We start from the raw sequence: 14307 nt of genomic DNA, 5'->3' as shown, positions 1-14307 counted from the left end.
CAGGCATCTTCAAAGAGCATGACTTACACTTTAACACACATTTTTGAAATGTTTAGAAGATCACGGTGGTCTCTTATTCTCAACCTTCAGAGATCTCTGAAACAAGGCTTTACGTTGTTCTGCTTCACTTGTCTCTGCCAGATTCAGAAGAGCTCTTCTTGCTTCCTTCTGCCCCCCTCATCCAGTCTTCATCTGCTGCCTAGGCAAGGAGCTGTCTGGATCGCTGCTCTACCTCACAGATGCTCTGCCAAAGCAGGCAGAAGGGCCTCCATCCTCTCATCCCAGGGGTTATACCAGTGGTGTGTAGGGCATCAGGCCCAATTAAGGCACTTACCAGGTAGTTCCTTTTTTCCTACCCATACTCTGACTGGAGGGTTTTACTTCTCTCTTGTGTCTATCTTCTCACAAAGTGAAGCAAAAATGACAGTTCACTCACCTGAGCTATCAAGTCTCCATTTTCAGCATGAACCAGGATAACAGCCCCAAGGCTTTTTAGAAAGGTAAAGGCTTCATAAAGCTGCAGGTAGTACAAAGAAGGAAACACTGCTGAATAAGGAAAACACATTACTTAACACTCATACCTCTCTGTTCATCTCAGTTTTGCTCCTTCTATGCTGGTAATTATCTAGGCAAATAGCGAATTATCTCCCTTTTCCACTCCTGGCTTTCTACATAGAGTCAGAGCTTCACTGCTTGGCGTTGACTGACCCACCCCTTACACACCAGCCAGCCCCAGCAGAAGCCTCTGCCCTTCTGCACCGAGACAGGGTCAACAGTCCCGAGCGGGGTTGCATGTCCCTTGGACATAGTGCCTTCCCCAGCCTCTTGTACTGCAGGGCTACCTCTTCACACCCTCCCACACAAGCCTAAGTTTAGTGAGTAGTCTCTTTTCCATAGTTTTAGCAAATGTAAAATGGAAGTATTCCCATGGACTACAGACACTTTTAGTACAGCTAAAACACCTCTTTTCTGAAGTGCAGCCATTTTGCACCATCTTCTTAGAGCAGATAGTGTCAAGCTTTCGCCATCATCTTTAATTCTTAATCTTAAAATGTTGTAATATTTTCTCTAGAGCATCCTTTTTTTTATTGCTTTGTAAGATTCAAAACCCATCCTTACAGAATGGAAATAGTTGATCCTATTGCTTTTACTGAGAATTTCTAAGCATAGATCTACTGAAATTCAGTTTCCTTTCCAAAAGTATTCAGCTAACGTGTTCCCTGTTTAAACCAGACTTCAGCAACATGGGAGCCCAGTTTCCAAACACAGATCAAATACTGAAGACACGGTTTCTTCAGTGCCCACTTTTGCACGAGGGCACTTCAGCTAGCATTGAATGGGTCGGAATACACAGCCTGCAACATGAGCATTTAAACAAGGTAACAGGCATTAGTCTAGCCACACATTAAACATTTTGATGTATTTCTCTTGGCAATTCCAACAGGGAGTTGAATTTAACAGGCACTGCCTCTCAGAGAATATTTATATATTATTATGTCTAAAATTCCAATTAAAACCACATGGATTGGAGGTGTAACAACAGTTCTTTAAGAGACCGAGAGCTACAGCTCTGGGAATAAGTAAGAAAGAAACATTTTCTCAACTGAATAAGCAAACATTATTATTACTAACAGATGCCATTGTCCATTTACAATGACCTGGTACTTATGAATGGGAAAGCTGAAGAGTCTGGAATGTGTAATGAGCTCTGGACAAACAAGCTCATTGTTATCTCCAGCCCTAATGAGAAAAGGCCACCTCTCCCAAAAGAGCAACTCCATTTAGCTGTTTGCAGCAACCGAGAAACTCCTGAAATCTTAAAACTGCCACCACCTCGAGTGCTTCATCTTTTCTTCCCTCTCTGACCTAGAGTTCTTGAAAGGTAACAGCAAAATAAAGTGCACAGCAAAATACTGAGCAGTGCTGAGTGGTTGCAATGTTGGGAGACACCAGATAATCCTTGCAGAAGGTGAATGTCGTACACTTGAAGGAACACATGCAGATGTTCAACACTGCTTGGCACTGACGCTCCAGAGGAGAACTCCTCCACTGCACATTTCCCCCAGTGCCACTCAGGTCAGTGGGAATGTTTCTCTGGGATTCAACCTTAGCAACTCCTCAAGTGTTGGGAGGAAGATCACAGGAGAGAGGACAGATCACAGCAATGACAAGCATTCAGAGCAATACCTGGCTGTCGGACATTTGATAGAGATCTTTGTAGGCCATGTAGACTTGAAAAGAGTTCACACCTGTTCCAAGACAAAATTCAAAGATGTTGCCATGTAAGTGGATTCCTAAACTGTATTTGAACAAAAACTTCAGGAAAAATAAGTCATAGAATATTTGTCCGGAGTAGGCTTTTCACCAGTGATTGCCCGAAATAAAGCATGGCTCCACAGCTGCATTACAGCTACTAGCACTAGAAGCCTGAATCCCCTGCTCTCTGGGGGAATTTGTTAGACTCTGTGGATTGCCTGTGTTCAGCCCTGGAGCAACCCAGCCACCACTGCAAATGAGATTGCTTGTAGACAAATCACAGACAAGCGATAGTGGCTAAAGCAAGCATGTAAAGTTTGTAAAGTTTAAAAAAACTTGTGAAACGTTCTGTGAATCACTGGTTTTCTTTTTAGCTTTCTTTAGCTAATCAGAAAAAACACTTCAGCTTGAGCTGAAACTGTGCTTTTTAATAGATAAACTTCTAGTTAAGTTTCCCCAAAGTGCTGAGAAGCTGTAGGAACTGTGTGTCTGAATTTGCATACAGACTTACTTTTTCTTGACCCTACTGCCCAAAGCACCCAGCTTAGCTGATGGTAGACACTGGGAAGGAGCAGAAGCAAAGCCTGAAACCGGTTACAAGGGCAGCTCACCATACCTCTCCTTCCACCTTCCAAAGATGGAAGGATTTATGTTGGCAGTCATACAAAACCATGAAAGATGACAGCTCCAAATTTTAGAAATCAGTAAGAAATGCTAGTGTTGAGTGTTGGTTGCTAAGAACCAACTGTATTCAAACCCCTACAAGTTTTGCTATTTATTTAAAAGATTTGATTATTTACACAGCTTGGTATTCTAACAGAATGGGAATTCCAAACATCTTCTGTTCATATTTTCTGTACATAAGAATTCATATTAGTTTAGTCTGCTGACAACATCCTCAGTTTGGTATAGGGACTGATCTCAGAGTTTTCAAGCTAAAAAGAAAAGTAAATTCTAAGCTCTCTAAGCTATATATGCTGCACTTCAAAATAGCTGTCATGAAAACTGTGCTTCCTGGGGCAAGAGGAAGAAGAAAGAGATCTGTTCATGTTATTCATGTTGGCTACACCGAATGAATAAGGCTCTCTGATGAAGATGTAACTCCTTCATGAGTCTAGAAGGCGCAGATATATCCTCAGGCAGAGGGTATGGCTGTTCACACTCACACAGAGAATTTGTTTATTCACAATTACAAGATTAAAATACCCTAGGATACACGCAGGATAAAACCTTGAAATGATCCCTGGTATTATGTCTTCCTGCTAAAGCCAGGCAGCTCAGGGAGAAATACGAAGCGGGAGCCGGCCCCTCCTTGCTGACTTCCACGCTGAGCAAATCCAGCCTGGACTGTGGAGCCCCGTCAGCCTGTGAGCCTGTCCTTTCTTCCTATTTTCGTATTTCTCAAGTTCCCAGAAAACACGCGTGGTCTTTACTAACTGTAATCCCTCAGCCTATTCCTCATTACAGTTTCAATGTACTTAGTATGTCCCTGCTTTAAAACCTTTAAGCTTGACTGGGCCTTCCATGGGGTCAGTGCTTACAGCTTCAGGCCTGCAGCACCATCTCCCCTCTGACTGATCACATCTGCCCAACCTGCCTTGGAGGAAAGCTCTGTTTCTCTTCACGAACCCACACAGTGTCTCAGATGTCAGCTGCACCTGAGAGCCACCTTTCTGCACAGGTGACCACGCACACATGAAGCAATGAGAGATGTGTCAAGGCTGGTCCAAGCCAGGCTGACTGGCCTCAGTGATGGCACGGGACTGAGTCCTCTCATACACATTTCTCTGTAAGCAAAGAGCTGGGTTACCTATTGCTCTCCTTTATCCACTGGGATCTAGCCAAAGGTAATTCATTTAATCACAGTTCTGCAGGAGATAAGGCAGCTTTCTCTGGGTACTGTGGTTGTAAGACATACATTGACCCAAGTAATATATATTCTCTTCCTTTTTCTTTTATTGCCTTTGTATCTTCTTAGGCCCTTTTCTGACCTTGATAAAATGACTATGAGTTTTGCTCCCACTCATGTTAATGTTCTCCCTGAAGTCAGTGAGAGTAGAAGGGATGCCGCCATGGGATCTTGAGCCTGTCCCTTACCGACAGCTCCCACAGTGCAGAAGCAGAGGTCTCCCATCTAAGTGCACGTCTACGCCCTCGGCTACCACATCAGATACACACAAAGTGGAAGAGCACCTCACAGGCTGCCTTTACAGCTGACAGGAGAGATGGTTTGAACCATCCTGCCTTGCAAAGAGAGTACCTTTACAAGATACCAAGATAAAATAACACCAATTTACATATATAGGTATCCAAGATGAGACTCTGCCTAACACCTTGGTCTGGTGTCTCGATCTACTCATTGGAAATATGTGGCTTTTCAAAAGACCTGGTCCATGGCCTATCGACCTCAATGCTTATCTTGTTAATGTCCTGCTTGCTCTCGCACCAGGAATACTCAACAGGATCCTCTCCAAATTTCAGACAGTGCTACAGGCTTTTTTGAACAGTGACAAAGTGCAGTAGTTAAAGGAATGAGTGAGGCGTCTGTCGATACATTTCAGGCTGTTGTTCCTTTGCATGTACTGGAGAAGCCCAGTCCCAAATTAGCTGCCAAAATGCTACAAGCCTGAGTCTTTATAATCAACATTTGGTTCTACAAAATCTCCAGGCCCTTCCAAAGCCTGTGTCTCCTTAAATTAGCTTTGTCTTGATTTAAAACTGATTAATTATTCAATAATATCTCATGACAGGGCACCTCAACAGCAGCTCTGTGAGCTCCCCTGTTATTCATGCCGAGATTGTATTAGGCACATGCGGCATTGAAATGTTATTAACTGAGCCCTGTTACTTGGCTAACTCACCCACCAGACAATCAGCCCAGAACAAATTCAATCCAGATTCCCAGTTGATGAAAACCAGTGTCACTCCATTGACATCAAGTCTATTTGCACCAGCTGGCTCAAATGTTTCCAGTTATCAGCAGATATTATCCATTCATTTGAAAGCCCCTGCCACACTGAAATATTTCCTATTGTGCTTGTGCTTTCACACTCGCCCTCACCTTGCATCTCCTAACACGAGAGTAACTCACATTGACTGCCTGAGACATAGTGCAGCATCCATGAGAACAAACGTGACCTCCTAATGCTATTGCCACCAAAGAGGTCACCAAGGGCCTCGTCACGCATCCCGGTTCAGGAACCGATGAACAGATTCCTGCTTCCTCTGAAGAGTGAAAGGCAGGTCAGATTTATATTGAAAACTCACATTTCAATAGTTGGAGAAAACTATTAACCTAACTGTCTGCACCAGGCTTTTAATGTAAGCCCCCAGGCACATTTGGGAGTGCTGAGCCATCTGTGATCCAGGACCTCTGGAAAATAGTATCTAACCTTTGAAACAAGGCACAGTATACTTGTCTGAGAGTACAGTCAGCTAATGCACAGCAGCGTATCCATGTTAACACTGATAGCAGGGAAACAGCACAGATTTGCCACCATCAGTGTTGACAGATGTCATCACCTTGTAAAAATCACCTATATTATAAAGAACTATGTAAGACCAGCTGCAGTTTCTCTAAATTACGTGTAATCTTGCTGATTGAAGGATTTTGTTGCCTAAAATCTTGTTATACAGCACATGTACTGCTAGCATGCTGCAATATAGGATAAATTCCCCTAAGTGACTGCACCTCCACAGTATATCAGCGAACAACTGCTCACTCAAAAATAGGAATTTGCTTTGGTTTTCTACTTTGATAGTACATTCCTAGAAAAAGAGAATTTTTCAAATCTAAGTAATCACTAGCACTGCACCTTACAAAAGATGCTGCATACACATATTACTTAGACTTCCCAACACAAGGGTCATTCTGATTTACCCATGGTAGCTAAATATCATTTCAGAAAATATTTCTTAATTAATATCCATGCATTTTCAAGGGAAGTATCAAGTAAAAAATATTTGAAAAAATATGTTTCTGGACTTAAAATCCATGCTGTTAGGCAGAATTTTAAGGAACTAGATAAAATTATTATTTTCCGAAGACTAGATTCAATTGCTCACACATACGTATCTGGTGCCACCAAGATGCCCTCCATATATGAGACTGCCACACTGAGCTGGCATGTATGGAAAATGATTTATGAGATGTTTTATCTGTACTATTCTGGAGTGGTAGCTGGAGTCCAGATAGGGTAACCTACAGCATCTCACATGATAGTAGACCTGTTAATTGAACTGAATCAAGCCCGTACGTGTCTTAAATAGATTCCTAAATAAGTGACCTGGTTTTTGTAAGTCCTGAAACAAAGTGTCTTCTAGTAACTTTAAGGAAAGCCACTGGAGACGAAGCACTTGAGAAAATCAGGACATTTTTTCAATATTAGGTACCTAACTTTAGCTTCTCTTTTTTCTAATAACTTGAACCTATTTTAAAAATACAGGCATGTTTTATAAAAAAATCCAGTCTCACCAAGTAAATTATCCTAAGCCATTGCTGAGAAATGAGATCGAGCCTGTGATGACAGTTTCTCAGACACATGTGCCCTTCATATTTGGGCTTAAATCTGAGGCAGCTAAATGGGCAGATTCCAGACTAGTTAAAATCTGAACCGCTACCTTTAAATGTGTCATTCTCTCCATTCATGAAACAGAGGATCTAAGGTGACTGGGCTGATTACCCTAAATGCTGATCTCTGAGTTTTACCTTAAAAGAAAACCTAAGTATGCAATGTCTGAGCCTATTTCCACATGTACAAGCAAGCATAAAGTGATACATTTGTATCTGACAACATACACATCTTAATTTTCTGTGCCTGTATTGGGGTAAACCTACTCCCTCCATTGGCCTTGCTGCTGACTAGCACTAATGCACTGTTTTAGGTCCATTTTACACAGCAGCAAGTGAATACGAAAGTTCCAAGGTAGTGCAGAACCTTGGGCAACATAACCAGCACCTGTGCATTTCTGTTCTGGATGATGCATTCATTAAAATACTTCAAAATTTCACCTCCATATGATATTTCAATAAAACCAAAAAATACTACTAATTTTCACTTACTAACCTTTGTCTTGCACCAGTATTTCCAGCTCTTCTCGAATCCCATCATACCAGCTGGTGATGTCCACATGGAGAGAGTAATCACAACAGGATTTGGTGTCAGCTGCCTCATGCCACTTCTCAAAGGAGGTCAGTAAACTCGATCCAGGTTCTGGAAGCACGTGGTCAACTGAAAAAGAGATTCAGTGTCTGTTACCCAGACTGCACACTGTTCAGATTTCCTCAGCACCTGTAAGTAGCTTTCCAGCATCTCGGCCAGAACAGCAGCCTTAGAGGCAGTTTGTGTGGAGACTGTAACTTTGGGATGCTAGCCAGGTCTTGCTGTCTCAGGTATAGCAGACTTTGTGGACAGTCTATACTACAGCTGAGTCTGGCAACCTGCTCAGTGCAGCAATAGACACACAGTGGGAGAGCCAAACATCTCACAGTTTAGGAAACATTTGGTTTTCCCTTTACCATTTTGTAAGAGACCACAAGTTCTGGACTTACCTGTATTTATTGTCTGATGTGTCCATTTCTACGTATTTCACAGTAAGCATTATTATTAACCACTGCCTTGTAGTCACTGAATTGGCCCACTCTGCCTTACCAATGTATCGATGGAGACGTCGAATGCTTTCTCAGCAGCCAGATTTGGGAATATAGCCAAAGGTCTGAACAGAGACGATGTAGAGCACAAACACTAAGCCACACTATATGGCAGATCGAGTACGCTGCAACTATGCATCTTCACTGTCTCAAGGCTTTCTGCATCTGATGATGCCACAACGTTTACTGACATCAAATAGAGACATGACTGCTTCTGCATATATACTTATCTTTGCAGGGCTAGGTCAAAAGTAAGTATGGAAACAAAGCAAGATGGGCTTATCGGTAGCATTTGCAAACCTAATGCTGCACAGGAAGCCTCAACTGAAGAACATACGCTAAAAAAAATTATGAACAAAAGTAATGAAAAGCAGTGCATTCTGTGCTTATTGCCAGAGATCCTTTCAGCTAATACTTGCTGCTGAACATAGCTAATAGATAACACCACTCAGCAAAAAAAGCCATATTCCAATTCAGTGGGAGTAAAACCCCACTGGGCAGCTCCTCTGCACAAGGAAGCTAAGACCATTTATGCCACCTGAACAACTGCCTCACAAAGTCAAACCAAGGGCCAAGCCACTGCGAGTAGGAAAGAGATAAACCTTGTCCTGCCATCTGGTAGAGAGAAGAAGGGTCTTTAACAACTAGAAATATTTCTCCCTTCCACCAAGAAAGATGTTCCTCCAGGACATCTCTGGTAAGGACTTCCTCAGTTCCTGGTGCCAAACCCAAGTTCATAAATAAGCATGTTGTTATTTCCAAAGCCTCTGACACATCACTAGGTGGGAACAGATTGTCAGATTTTCTGTGCCATATACTTACAGCACTTATTACATTGTTTTTCAAAAATCCCAAGAGTAGGTATATTATCCCTCAGTGCTTGTTCTGTATTTCAGAGGGAAATCCAAGAGACAATTCCCCATGCCACTGTTTCTTTCTGAGGGTAGGTTCATTTTCAGGCCAACCCTCGGTGGCAATGATGAATGGATCTCCAACACAGTGCCCAGAAATTTGAAGATTCATTGCAGAAGATCTCAGAAAATCAGCATAGAGCCTCCTGTAGCTATCCCCAGATGTGCTACACGAGCTTCAGCTTGGGGTGGGAAGAGTTAGTATTGCTAGTACTCACTGATCATGGTGGTGCCCCCTGCTAGCGCTGCTTTTGTGCCTTGATAGAAGTCATCAACAGCAGTCATTCCTTGGTAGGGCTTTTGCAGGTAAGTGTTGACGTCTATTCCCCCAGGAATAACCATGCGCCCATTAGCCTCTATGGTCTTGACTCCTCCAGGAACAATCAGATTCTCTCCTATTTGCCTAGGCAGCAAGGAAAGCCAATATTATTTTACTTAAACAAAGAAGCACAGGGGACAGAAGCTATCTGAGGCCTGTAAGGGAGAGGAACCTAGGGGTTATACAGAAAGAACTGGGACCCCAAAGGAAAGGTGAAGCTCAAACACCCGCTCTGGCCACTCTGCACGGCACTAGCAGAACAAAGCATCCGCGAGCCTGCCTAGCTGAGCCGCATGCTCGGGTTGCTTTGCATTGCTCTAGTGGCCAATAAAGAAGCCGTAATGCACCAGCATTAAAAAAAATTATTTTTTTTATATGATTCCTATCTTTAAACAATTACAAATATGTACAGCTAACGCTGTTTTGGAGGCTCCAGTTTTGTAGATTAAGTTCTTAAATGAAAACAGAAAACCATAAATCAAATATGACAACAAGCTGGAATTGTAAATATATGGCAGAAGTACAAGGCACGTCAGAAAGGAGTTATAATTACTTTGTAACCAAGCAATGCAAATTTATCCTTAAAAAGAAATCTAAATATCCTAAGATACAGAAATACATATTTAAGAGACCCAAACACCTTTAATCTACCATGTCACATATTCTTCATCCTCCTCTTACAGTTAAAACTTAGTGAAACATTCTGCATAACTGTGTGGAAAAATGTTAACTACCTGTTGCAATCTTTTCCCCTTCAGTTCTTCAAAACAGGGTATTTTTTTTTTTCACTATTAAAAATATTAACCTGTCCCCCATGCTGATAGCAAGCAAACTCCAGACACTTACAATCAAAATACTTTTAGTGTTCATGGACACAACTATGAGTAAATTAACCTTTAACTTTTAAAGCCACATTACATTTTTATTGTCTACTTTGCATGGTGCCAAACAGGAAAATGTATGGGTCTGTGTGGAAGCCATGTCTCTGCATTGCTACGCTGTAATATATTTGGGCTTAGAGATCACTAGAAGGTAGTTTAAGTTCACTTAGTTTATCTCGTATTACAGACACACAGTCCTTGTCTTAATTTCCTTTTGTCTGGGATAAAATAACATTTATCCACAGCTAAACAAATACCCCAGACATCTGAGCTGCTGAATCTGTTTCTCCCATATTAAAAAGCAACTCCCACCTACGGAGCAAAACACAGCAACTGATTAACAGCCAATCGCAACAAGCTAGAACCGAAAATGAATATAACCGTTAATTAAAACCAGTGAAAAAACCAGGGATAATTATTCACATTGGAATTTCGCCAAACCGCCAGAGTTAATAAATAGCCCCAAGAGGTCAAGAATTTGTTTCATATGCTATGCAAAAATGTCACCTCCAGCAGCTTGGCTCCCCCGGTGCTCCGGGTTTTGGCTGGAGGGAAGCACAGCCATTTGGTGAGCAAACTCCCCGCCAGCATCCCGAGCTGGGTCTCAGCCGCTCAGCGCTGAACAAATCCAAAAGGGCTTACTCGTGAGAGCTGATAGCATCACGGCTTGCAGCCATACAACACTCTGTCTGGCGTCTAATATTCATCAACGCGTATAGCACTGGGAGCATGTCATAACCTGTTACAGCTGTGAGGAGCGCTAATGATACCATGACAAACAGGGAATTGATATGTATGCAAAAGCCAGCAGCAGCCCAGCACATCCAAGTGCACAAACAAGCTGCAAGAAGCTTCTCTGCTGTTAAAATCGGACTCGCAAAGGCACACCATAAAGCACTCCAACCCATGAGCACACTGAAAGCTTGTATAAAGTTAGGTAGCCCCACAGATAATAATGGTGTTGCACTAACTTTCATTAGTTGAATCCACTCCCCAGATTTTAATCAGAACAATCCTCAACCTTTGTACAGTGTTTGGGTGGCTAAAAAACTGAACTGGGAAAAAAAAAATTATGATGACCAATCTCCTTTAAATATGTCTGAGGTGGAATTGCACTCCAAGGACTACACACCCTATGAAAATAACAATATTAAAGAAAACCTACACAAAAATACAAAAGCAATTCATTTTTAGTTTCTTCCACAATCAGTACCTACCAGTTCCCCGTTCAAGAAAACACATATCCTAATGAAGTGAAAGAGTGCTAAGTATGTACGGAAGTTTTTTGATGACTCATTGCTTGTTATTTTCAGTGTACAGTTGAGTTAACAGCTTATTTGGCAATGGCTGAAGTCAGCCACGCTGAAGTGACATGGGACCAAATGGCCTTTGTGGATGATACTACACTATTACCTGTCAGGAGCCTGTCTCATCTCTTGCCCTGGCATCAAGATTAAGGCTGGGAGAAGGCTGATCTTCACTGGCATTCAAGGTTATTTTTATTCTGACTGACTAGAACACAGAGTAAGAGATAATGTGACAGGATTCCTGAATTGCTCACTTGTTAATGCTATGTGTATGTTAATAAGAATGGGGTTCAGTTACTTGTGGGTGAAAAAATACAATAGCACAGATAATTGTATTCTAGACACTGTACAAATGATTGAGCTGGTTTTCCGATGCACCAGCAACTAGAAAACTCAGACTCACAGAAAGCTGGTGCTGTCTACCGTCTTCAGTTGTACGAGCTGGTAAATTCTGTCATACGTGAGCTGATTAAAGCACAATGGAAACAGCAGGTTTCAACTCTTCATAAGCTTAACCTGAGAAAACTGAAAACCTCCCCCAGAACTCAGTGGAGTTATTTCTGTCATTATCAAGCCCAGATCTCTTTTAGGCATCTGATGCTCCCCCTAACTTGGCTCATCGCCTGCCCAGCTCTGGAGACCCCGTCCCCAGCCACTCATCCTGCACACTTGTTAGTCCCCTCCAGCCCAGAGGGACCCGACCCTTCCCCTTGGCAGGGACGGAGCAGAGAACAGCAAGCACCGGATCGTGACCGGCCGCTTGGCATGGAGACCAAGGCTTATTTCCTCATGTGGAAATGAGAGACAGGATAGATGTAAGCAAAATATGTTATTTACATACCAATGGCAATTTAAATTACTAAATATCTAAATTACTATTTAGATACCGGAGAACTGCCTCTCAGCTGCCACCTGAGTGTGCAGGGCTTAAGTTTCAGCTAGGAAAAATCCACATGCACCACTGCTCCCTTGTACCTAGGGAGCCAGTTTGAGCATTGATAGGTAGGAAAAAGCATCTACCATCCTCCAAACTATAGCTAATCTTCAAAGACATTCAAGGTATATCTACATTCCTCTCTGCAGGACAATCTGCAGGGACATAAACCTTAAAAGACCCTACTTCATTTCATTAGTCAGCAAGAGAAACCCAACACTCTATTTTCCACTAGTTTCCACTGCAGAATAAGAAAATTAACCCAGTTCTTTAATATCCTGGCAAAACCAGAACACTATTGCCTATTCTGGGCTAAGTGGTTTGGTGGCTGCTCCATTCTGTGGAAAGAATTCTGTGTTATCAGCAGGATCTGCAGCTGGAGAGTTAGGGCATCAACTGAAAGGCGGATGCCTGAGGTTCAAGGTCCTGCTCCAAAGGATCTTGAGCAACATTTAACAACTATGTTAAATATTTAGACACAATGGGCAGTTCCAGCTGGAGAAACTAAAGAGACCAATCCCAGAAAATACAGTGCTTCCCTAGACTGCAGAATTTATCATCTGAACACAGTTAGGACCCAAGCCCATCTCACACCAGGCTGCCCTCACAAATCAGCTACTTTTTCAGAGCAGGACTTCTTGCACAGTTTACAAAGAAAAACCTCGTGTCATCTAAATCCAGGAAACCAGGCACGACTCAACGAGTCAGGGTGTTGAACAATAAACTTGCCTCCTTAGGCAAAGATAAAGGCATTTTAAAAATTAAGATCTTGTCTGTCTATTCATTATTAATCCTAGCTATCTCAGCCAGCTGCGATACTTTCTGGAGGTAAGGATCCATGCATGGATTTCACAGGGAGACTATGCACCTAGCAAGGGCTGCTAAATGGCAGGGCAGCTGAAAGCTTGGCATTGCTAACCTACCTACCGAGTACCATTGCGTTTCGGGAATCAAGGCAAAAAATCCACAGCAGTTTCAGACTCGCAGCATCTCATGCACTTAGTTGTTATACCAGTTCTGATGCTTGCAAGTGTTACTGGGAAATCTGCATCTGAACAAACAAAAGCAGTGAAAGACTCAACTAAAATGCCTATCAGAGAGAGTACAACTTGGTTGATTGTTGCTATTAAAAAAATATACGCGTTCATAATTTTGTGCCTTCTCCACTTAAAACGATATGCTCCTTTTGCCACTTCTGCAATGTAAGTAACACTACAACTGGAAAAGCAGAGCGCAGTATTAAAAAGAAAAGCGCATAGTCCATGGGTACAAGCATTCAGAATTTTTCTCTGTTATAATAACCTGAATCATGAATAATGTAAGTAGCCACAGATATATAAAGAATCGGACTTCTAATCTGATGATACATTCTTAAGAAAAGGAGCTCTGAAAACAAGTACGCAATGAATTATTTATGAGATAACCATAATTATGTTTCTGTGCATTAAATTGTAGCCTCTGGAGACCAAACTTGTTAGGTCACTAGTGAAAATGTTTAGCAGTCAAGAAAAAGGCTTTGATCCTTGTTGTCCTGGTTTTGGTTGGGATAGAGTTAATTTTCTTCCTAGTAGCTGGTACAGTGCTGTGTTTTGGATTTAGGATGAGAATAATGTTGATAACACACCCATGTTTTAGTTGTTGCTAAGCAGTGTTTACACTAGCCAAGGGCTTTCCAGCTTCCCATGCCCTGCCAGCGAGAAGCTGGGAGGGGGCACAGCCAGGACAGCTGATCCAAACTGGCCAAAGGGATATTCCATACCATGTGACGGCATGCTCAGTACATAAACTGGGGGGAGTTGGCCGGGGGGGTTGGGAACTGGCTGGGCATCGGTCAGCAGGTGGTGAGCAACTGCATTGTGCATCACTTATTTTGTATATACTTTTATCATTATTTTTATTATTGGGGTTTTTTTCCCCCCTTCCTTTTCTGTCCTATTAAACTGTCTTTACCTCACCACAAATTTTACTTTTTTTTTTCTGATTCTCTCCCCCATCCCACTGTGGGGGCAGGGAGCAAGCAAATGGCTGGGGGGTGTTTATGCCTTCTGG

General features: G+C 42.3%; 1 protein-coding gene across 2 annotated transcripts in view; it reads right to left on the bottom strand.

Annotated features, from left to right (window-relative positions):
* CRMP1 (collapsin response mediator protein 1) overlaps positions 1 to 14307 on the bottom strand; it is a 50984-nt gene that overhangs the window by 19375 nt on the left and 17302 nt on the right. For both annotated transcript variants that reach the window (XM_009273756.1, XM_009273757.1), the window contains 4 exons: positions 9036 to 9220; positions 7323 to 7487; positions 2188 to 2249; positions 437 to 517 (listed from right to left, as the gene is read on the bottom strand). In XM_009273756.1, coding sequence (XP_009272031.1) covers positions 437 to 517; positions 2188 to 2249; positions 7323 to 7487; positions 9036 to 9220 — 493 coding nt within the window. The remainder of the gene's footprint in view (positions 1 to 436; positions 518 to 2187; positions 2250 to 7322; positions 7488 to 9035; positions 9221 to 14307) is intronic.

This window comes from Aptenodytes forsteri, unplaced genomic scaffold (genome assembly GCF_000699145.1).
Source record: "Aptenodytes forsteri isolate BGI_AS27 unplaced genomic scaffold, ASM69914v1 Scaffold111, whole genome shotgun sequence".
NCBI classification, from domain to species: Eukaryota; Metazoa; Chordata; class Aves; order Sphenisciformes; family Spheniscidae; genus Aptenodytes; species Aptenodytes forsteri.
This window is presented reverse-complemented; position numbering and strand designations above follow the sequence as displayed.